Source organism: Notolepis coatsorum, assembly GCF_963971535.1.
Source record: "Notolepis coatsorum genome assembly, contig: SCAFFOLD_3928, whole genome shotgun sequence".
Taxonomy (NCBI): Eukaryota; Metazoa; Chordata; class Actinopteri; order Aulopiformes; family Paralepididae; genus Notolepis; species Notolepis coatsorum.
In genome coordinates this window covers 3,679-12,500 of record NW_028171984.1, presented here as the reverse complement: position 1 = coordinate 12,500, position 8,822 = coordinate 3,679, and the positions used below count along the sequence as shown (strand labels likewise).

General features: G+C 48.8%; 1 protein-coding gene across 1 annotated transcript in view; it reads left to right on the top strand.

Annotated features, from left to right (window-relative positions):
- The window catches only part of LOC311248139 (ankyrin repeat and fibronectin type-III domain-containing protein 1-like), a gene marked incomplete at both ends in the record, with an annotated part of 11,194 nt that extends 2,925 nt beyond the window's left edge, over positions 1–8,269 (top strand). The window contains 3 exons of the mRNA XM_084339080.1: positions 671–837; positions 5,623–5,845; positions 8,101–8,269. Coding sequence (XP_084195206.1) covers positions 671–837; positions 5,623–5,845; positions 8,101–8,269 — 559 coding nt within the window. The remainder of the gene's footprint in view (positions 1–670; positions 838–5,622; positions 5,846–8,100) is intronic.
- Between the last annotated feature and the right edge of the window lie 553 nt (positions 8,270–8,822).

The window sequence follows — 8,822 nt, the reverse complement described above, 5'->3', positions numbered from 1 at the left end:
CCTCAAGACCCCTCCGCTCTGCATCTTCTAACTACACACCCTCAAGACCCTCCGCTCTGCATCTTCTAACTACACACCCTCAAGACCCCTACGCTCTGCATCTTCTAACTACACACCCTCAAGACCCCTACACTCTGCATCTTCTAACTACACACCCTCAAGACCCCTCCGCTCTGCATCTTCTAACTACACACCCTCAAGACCCCTCCGCTCTGCATCTTCTAACTACACACCCTCAAGACCCCGTCTCAGACCCACTCCTCCTATCCGAGCTCCGGGAGGGTCATCAAAGAGAAGTCGCCTATTCTCAGTCCTTGCCCCACAATGGTGGAATGAACTACCCACCCCAGTTAGGACAGCCGAAACCCGTCCAATCTTTCGCCGTTGACTAAAGACGCACTTATTCAACCATTATCTGAATTATTATTATTATTTTTTTTTATTTAAATAAAATCGAACCCTAACTAACCATACTGTCATGCACTTGTCCTAATAAACTAACCTACACTGTAACACGCAACACTTTGATGAACATTGTTACTCAGCTGATAGAGTTGTACCCTTCTTGCTGTCTTGTCGTACAGAACTTGTAAGTCGCTTTGGATAAAAGTGTCAGCTAAATTACTAAATGTAAATGTAAATGTAAATGTGCCTCCCCTCCCTCCTCCAGGACATCCTGTCGTACCAGCGGCGTAGCGGCCATCGACTGGCCCCAGGCCTGTACCTGGGCTACCTGAAGCTCAGCAGCTCGGTGGACCAGATCAAGGTCCTGGTGCCCCAGAGGATGCCCAATGTGCTGTGCCACGCCCGCGTACGAGACAACGCCAACGTCTCCAGGTAACCTCTCACACCTGATTAAATTAGTATTTTTTTTTTATTAAATCAACTTTCTTTAGCAATTTCGTCAACATAAATAATCCAATGAGGGCACGGTTGGTATGAAAGTGATGGTGACGTCTTATAGTATAATACTATAATATGCTTAACTGCAACTGTGAAGAAACCCCCCAGATTGAATAGACAGAAAAAAAAATATTAAAAGAAAAAAGAAAGAAAATATTTTTATAAAAAAAAAAAAATGTGAATGTTCATTTAGAATTCGAATGTCAACATTATGATCGAAGCTTCGAAGCATTCGGTACAGCCATAATATTTACCTAAACCCAACGTTAAAAAAAAGCACGTCCAAAACAAAGGGCAGTGTCACTCTGAGTCCACAGCTTAAGTCTGGGGAATGGGAGCTGCTGTTTGGACCTCTGAGATGTTGTCAGCTGGCGTGAACCACATTACACACATTCTCTGCCCCAACGAGGAGGACGCTAATCTACCTAGCAGTATTACATTACACAGCATCCGTGTGTGTGTGTGTGTGTGTGTGTGTCTCCGATCTGATTTTGTGTAAAAAGCCAAAGGGCAGAGGCAGGCAGGTGGAAGTATTCGGGCGATGCTCCTCCTTGGCCTCATCATCCAGAGGAATGCCTGGACGCTAGACAGAGACCGGCCCGGCCTCGGAGAGAGAGATTGGAAAGTGTGAAGTGAGAGAGAGACAACAGGAAAAGGAAAGTGGACCGCTGCCGGGTTTTTTTTTTTTTTCATCTCCCCACAGTAGAGAGGTGGGAGCGAGAGAGAGAGAGAGAGAGAGAAAGAGAGAGAGAGAGAGAGAGAGAGAGAGAGAGAGAGAGAGAGAGAGAGAGAGAGAGAGAGAGAGAGAGAGGGGTAGAGAGAGAGAGAGGGGTAGAGAGAGAGAGAGAGAGAAGAAAGAGAGGAGAGAGAGATGGGTAGAGAGAGAAAGAGGGGGAGAGAGATAGAAAGATAGGAGAGAGAGAGGAGAGAGAGAGGTAGAGAGAGGAGAGAGATAGAAATATAGGAGAGAAAGAGGAGAGCGAGGAGGGAGAGAGAGAGAGGGGTAGAGAGAGGGAGAGAGAGAGGAGAGAGAGGAGAGAGAGAGGGGTAGAGAGAGAAAGAGAGGGAGAGATAGAGAGAGAGAGAGAGAGAGGGGGGTAGAGAGAGGTAGAGAGAGGAGAGAGATAGAAAGATAGGAGAGAGAGAGGAGAGCGAGGAGGGAGAGAGAAAGAGAGAGGGGTAGAGAGAGAAAGAGAGGGAGAGAGAGAGAGAGGTAGAGAGAGGAGAGAGATAGAAAGATAGGAGAGAAAGAGGAGAGCGAGGAGGGAGAGAGAGAGAGGGGTAGAGAGAGAAAGAGAGGGAGAGAGAGAGGTAGAGAGAGGAGAGAGAAAGAGAGAGAGGAGAGAGAGAGGTAGAGAGAGGAGAGAGATAGTAAGATAGGAGAGAAAGAGGAGAGCGAGGAGGGAGAGAGAGAGAGGTAGAGAGAGGAGAGAGATAGAAAGATAGGAGAGAGAGAGTTTGAAATTATTCTCTGTGTGCCAGAGCCTTGTGTATTTTCATGCTCAGATTCAGGAAATATTTGGAAGCTTTGGCTGTTGAGAGACTCTGGGAGGAGTGGGGGGGAGGGGGGGGGCAGGACAAGGCTGTGTGTCGAGAGAAAGAGAGAAGTATGAGGACATGTGAGAGATGATGGATGGTTTTTTTTTTAATAGTTTTCTTTTTAACCACTTTTTCTCCTCTTTTCTCCCATCCCAATTCCACTGTGCCAATTTTCCCCTCCCCTGTCTTGAACGTTGCTCGCACATGCCCCCCACTGGCCGGTTGTAGGGAGGATAGAAGCCTTGCATCACGTGTCCCCTAGAGTTAAAACTCAAAATGCATATTGTCTGTATCATGGTCCACCATGAATGCATGAAAGGTGGGGGGCAGGGGACGTTGTTTCTGATTATTGATTACCAATAACGGCATTAGCCTCAGTAGCCTCATTCGCTGACCCGGTGGATGGCTATCAAAGCAAGGCCCGACCAAGCTGAAATTGACGTCAAATAGCTCTTACCTGTGACCGGTTGGATCCCAAAAAGGATTTCCCAGTTATTGATCGCCATCTGGTAGATCGATATGTCCATTGGCTGATGCTATATTCCTTTACTGCATACTGAATTCGGCGTCCCAAAAACTATTCCAGGCGATCGGCTACACGCATAGCTTTAGGCTGACAGAAAAGTCCATTCATAATAAAAAATTAAAAAACACCGGTCTGTAACAGGGAACACTGCATTATCGAGACAGCGCCCCTACGAGGATCTGGCCGGTAATGCACTTTTCCGAATTACAAGAGTAGGGTAAATCTGCAGTGCCGCTCTGTGACATTGAGTAGGATATTACAATGGAATAAAAGCCAAAACAACCTTGCCACATATATATATGTGGTTGGCCCTTTAACACATTGCCGGGGCATTGTGCCCATCATTATACCCAGTCTGCCAGCACTGTAACCCTATGGAGATGTTTACCTTCTTTGCATGGCTATAACTTTTTAAATATTATAGCTATATCTGCATTACTATGGCCCATTCAACATCGATTATCTATTGTTTCCGGATGTGGGAACGTTCTATTTTTTCATTCATACATTGTTGTGTTAATACCGTCTAGAATATAAGTATGTTTTTAAGCTTTTCTGCTGTAATTTCAAAAACGCTAGTTATAGGCCCTGAAGCATATGATAGATTATCGATTGGCGTTTCTTTCCTATACACGCTATATTAAAAAATTAAAATGTATATGATCGGTGTACATTATGCTTCATCATCATAATAATAATAATAATAATAATAATAATGGATTGGATTTATATAGCGCTCTTCGTGACACCCCAGTGACCCCAGAGCGCTTACAGAGTCCATTATTCGTTCATACACAGTCATACCGGTGGTGGTAAGCTACAATTGCCCTGAGGCAGACTCACGGAAGCGTGGCGAATAATCATCGCCTACGGCCCCTCCGACCACCACCAACATTCATCATGCGTGAAGGAAAGGGGGGGGGGGGGGGGGTTCGTTTATAATTCCTTGATTGTCAGTAACGACTTTATTTAGTATGGGTTGATATATTGATCAGATTGATTGCACACAAAGACATGGACAATCGGGCTGAAAATAACGTTAGTGTCCTCTTACCGTTCGCCGATGAGACTGGAGGAAAAAGATACCAATTATTTGACGTCGATCTCCTAGGTCCATTTCCGGTTTGTATGGTGCAATAAACGCCGAAATCATATAGATTATTGCGTTTAGAAAGCGATCCAAATGCACTCGAGTGTGTATCTAGACCCACGTAACAAGATATGACTGCCGGAGGGATTTCCTCGATGCACCGATCGCCACTTCTGGTTTTGGCGTGAGTGTAACTCGCCCGACCATCCACCAGGCGGTGGTATTGAGGCGTTGCAATCTCAGACAGGATGCCGCTGCAGTCCGGAGGGAGGCTGGATGAATTATGAATGCCATGGTGAAAAAATTTAATATTGATCCCAAAAACAATTTACGCCGTTGTTGGCGTTCAACGCATGGCGGGCAATAACAACTTACGCCGTTTATGGTGCACAATGTGTTAAGCATGGCGCCGAAACACGTATATATACGTGGTTGGCCCCGAATGTGTTAATGTGTCCATTCTCATTGTCAATTGACACTATAAACATTCCCTTCAATATGCCATAAAGAAATAATTTTTTCATCAATACGTTCCCGTTTTATAGCGTCGTGAATATGAACGTTATATCGGAATGGTCTGGTATAATTCCTGCTACGCTAATTATAGGGCGCTAAGCTAATAACGTTAAATCGATTGGCGTTTCGGCCATACACAAGCTAGAGATAAAAATCAAAATGCATATGATCGGTATCATGTTCCACCATGAATGCATGAAAGTGGGGGGTGGGGGGGGTGGGGGAAGTCGTTTCTGATGATTGATTACCAATAACGGCATTCGTTATTGAAGCCTCATACACTGATGAGAGGGTTGGCTATGATAACGAGGCCTGATCGGGCTGTAATTTACATCAAATAGCTCTTACCTGTGGCCGGTTGGATCCCAAAAAGGATTTCCCAGTTATTGATCGCCATCTGGTAGATATATATGTCCATTGGCTGATGCTATATTCCTTTACTGCATACTGAATTCGGCGTCGCAAAAACTATTCCAGGCGATCGGCTGAAGCCCTCGCTTCAGGCTAACAGAAAAACGAGGCCTGAATGAAAAAAAATAACATCCGGTCTGAAAACAAGGAGTACTCCATTCTCGAGACAGCGCCACTACCAGGATCTGGCCGGTAATGCACTTTTCCGAATCCCAAGAGTAGGGTATATCTGCAGTGCCGCTCCGTGACATTGAGTAGGTTATATTGAAATGCAATAAAAGCAAAAACAAGCTTATCACGTATATATACGTGGTTGGCCGGGAATGTGTTAAGTAGAAAAATGCTATTTTTAATCTAGATTAATTATAAAAAAAATTGAGATTAATTAGTTAATTTTTTTGTATCTATATATGTTAGAACCTTGAATTGACCGTGGAAAGGAATCCCAACCTGAGTGTGACATAAGAGCAAAATGGCCGGTGTGTGAATAATAGTACCCTCATCTGAGACATTCAGTAAATAACGGACACGTCCCCCGAGCTGTCTCTCTGTACGCTCAGCCATTTGTAATTATGATTTGAGTTTTTATTTTTTTCTTCTTCTCCCTCTTCTCCTCCTCCTCCTCCTCTTTCTATAGGGAGGAGTGGGACTGGCTCCAGAAGCTCTCCACGCCCGAGGAGGGAGAGAAGGAGAGGACGGAGGAGGAGGAGAGCGGGGGGGAGGAGAGCGAGAGGGCGGAGGGCGAGGGCGAGGGAGCGGAACAAGAGACGGACGACGGCCACGACACGCCCCTGCTTCACTGTGAGCTGCAGACGGCCCTCAAGTCCCTGCTCACACACATCAACCTGCCCCTGAGCCAGGTACACACACACACACACACACACACACACACACACACACACACACACACACACACACACACACACACACACACACACACACACACACACACACACACACACCTCACACACACACACACACACACACACACACACACACACACACACACACACACACACACACACACACACACTCACACACACACACACGCACACACACACACTCACACACACACACACACACACACACACACACACACACACACACACACACACACACACTCACACACACACACACGCACACACACACACTCACACACACACACACACACACACACACACACACACACACACACACACACACACACACACACACCACACACACACACTCACACACTCACACGCCCATGTTCTTTGAGGTTGATAGATTGTAGTGAGAGATTCTTTTATGTGGGCCGTCTAAAAGCTGTTTCCACCGTCACTTACTGTAGCTCACTCCATCCTCTCTCTCTCCATCCTCTCCCCTGGCTTCCTCCTCTCTCCCTCCTCTCTTCTGTCTTCCTCCTCTCTCCATCCTCTCCCCTGGCTTCCTCCTCTCTCCCTCCTCTCTTCTGTCTCCCTCCTCTCTCCCTCCTCTCTTCTGTATTCCTCCTCTCCCTCCTCTCTTCTGTCTCCCTCCTCTCTTCTGTATTCCTCCTCTCCCTCCTCTCTTCTGTCTCCCTCCTCTGTCCCTCCTCTCTCATCTCTCCCTCCTCTCTTCTGTCTCCCTCCTCTCCTCTCTCTCTCCCTCCTCTCTTCTGTCTTCCTCTTCTCTCCCTCCTCTCTTCTGTCTTCCTCTTCTCTCCCTCCTCTCTTCTGTCTTCCTCTTCTCTCCCTCCTCTTCTGTCTTCCTCTTCTCTCCCTCCTCTCTTCTGTCTTCCTCTTCTCTCCCTCCTCTCATCTGTCTTCCTCCTCTCTCCATCCTCTCATCTGTCTTCCTCCTCTCTCCTTCCTCTCCTCTGTCTTCCTCCTCTCTCCCTCCTCTCTCCCTCCTCTCATCTGTCTTCCTCCTCTCTCCCTCCTCTCATCTGTCTTCCTCCTCTCTCCCTCCTCTCCTCTGTCTTCCTCCTCTCTCTCTCCTCTCCTCTGTCTTCCTCCTCTCTCCCTCCTCTCCTCTGTCTTCCTCCTCTCTCCCTCCTCTCTCCCTCCTCTCTCCCTCCTCTCATCTGTCTTCCTCCTCTCTCCCTCCTTTCTTCTGGCCTCCTATTCTCTCCCTCCTCTCCTCCTCTCCCTCCTCTCCCCTGGCTTCCTCTTCTCTCCCTCCTCTCCTCTCTCTCCCTCCTCTCTCCCTCCTCTCCTCTCTCTTCCTCCTCTCCCCCCTCTCTTCTGTCTTCCTCCTCTCCTCTCTCTTCCTCCTCTCTCTTCCTCCTCTCTCCCTCCTCTCCTCTGGCCTCCTCCTCTCTCCCTCCTCTCCTCTCTCTCCCTCCTCTCCTCTCTCTTCCTCCTCTCTTCCTCCTCTCTTCCTCCTCTCTCCCTCCTCTCCTCTCTCTTCCTCCTCTCTCCCCCCTCTCCTCTGGCTTCCTCTTCTCTCCCTCCTCTCCTCTGGCATCCTCCTCTCTTCCTCCTCTCTTCCTCCTCTCTCCCTCCTCTCTTCCTCCTCTCTCCCTCCTCTCTCCCTCCTCTCCTCTCTCTTCCTCCTCTCTCCCCCCTCTCCTCTGGCTTCCTCCTCTCTCCCTCCTCTCCTCTCTCTTCCTCCTCTCTCCCTCCTCTCTTCTGGCTTCCTCTTCTCTCCCTCCTCTCCTCTCCTCTCCCTCCTCTCCCCTGGCTTCCTCTTCTCTCCCTCCTCTCCTCTGTCTTCCTACTCTCTCCCTCCTCTCCCCTGGCTTCCTCTTCTCTCCCTCCTCTCATCTCCTCTCCCTCCTCTCCCCTGGCTTCCTCTTCTCTCCCTCCTCTCCCCTGTCTTCCTCCTCTGTCTTCCTCCTCTCTCTCTCCTCTCCCCTGGCTTCCTCCTCTCTCCCTCCTCTCTCGTCTGCCCTCTCTGCCCTCTCTCCCAGGAGCAATGCTCCCAGGTGCACACTCCGGCACGCTGCACCGATGCAACAAGTGAAACTCCTCCCTCCCTCCCTCCCTCCCTCCCTCCCTCCCTCCCTCCCTCTGAGCTCAATCGTGATGAAATTCACCAGGAAATCGACTAGATCTGAAATGTGTGTGTGTGTCTCCTCCTCCTCCTCCTCCTCCTCCTCCTCCTCCTCCTCCTCCTCCTCCTCCTCCTCCTCCTCCTCGTCCTCGTCCCCCAGGCCACGCGGTTCCGTGTGTACAGCCAGGAGGTGCTGGAGCTGGGTCACGGCGTGTCCTTCCTGCTGCTGCTGCCGGCGGCTGACGACGTGTGCACCGCCCCGGGTCAGGCCAACCCCTACACCCCTCTGTCGGGCTTCCTGCACCTGCCCCTCCAGATGTTTGAGCTGGGTAAGAACACACCCACACACGCACGGACAGACACACACACACACATACACTAGGGTGACCAAACGTCCTCTTTTGCCCGGACATGTCCCTCTTTTCACGCCCTGTCCGGGGCGTCCGGGGGGGTTTATAAATTCATGGAAATGTCCGGGGTTTCATTGTTTTTCAGTTTCAGTTTCAGTTTCACGGCCCTTTGCGAGCAAAATCCGTGCCTTTTGTTTGTTGCCTGTCGATTGCCCTTTCAGGTGACAAAATCCGTTCAGCGGTTCTCGAGTTACATGCCGATATGTGAGGCGTGCCCCAAAGTATGCAAAAGTACACATTACCACCCCCAACTCTAGCTCCGTCAATCATTTGGCGATCTCGAAAATCTTTGCACCAGGGTTGTAGCCAATGAGTGTGGCTTTCCAATGATACCCCATGATATGATAATTGGGGATCTAATACGGTCTCTATTGATCGATTTATGATAAAGGAAAGCAGGGTCCCCTATAGGGGGACCTTAAGGCTTAACAGAGACTCATTTAATCAGATTAATCACTTTATTCAAATTGAG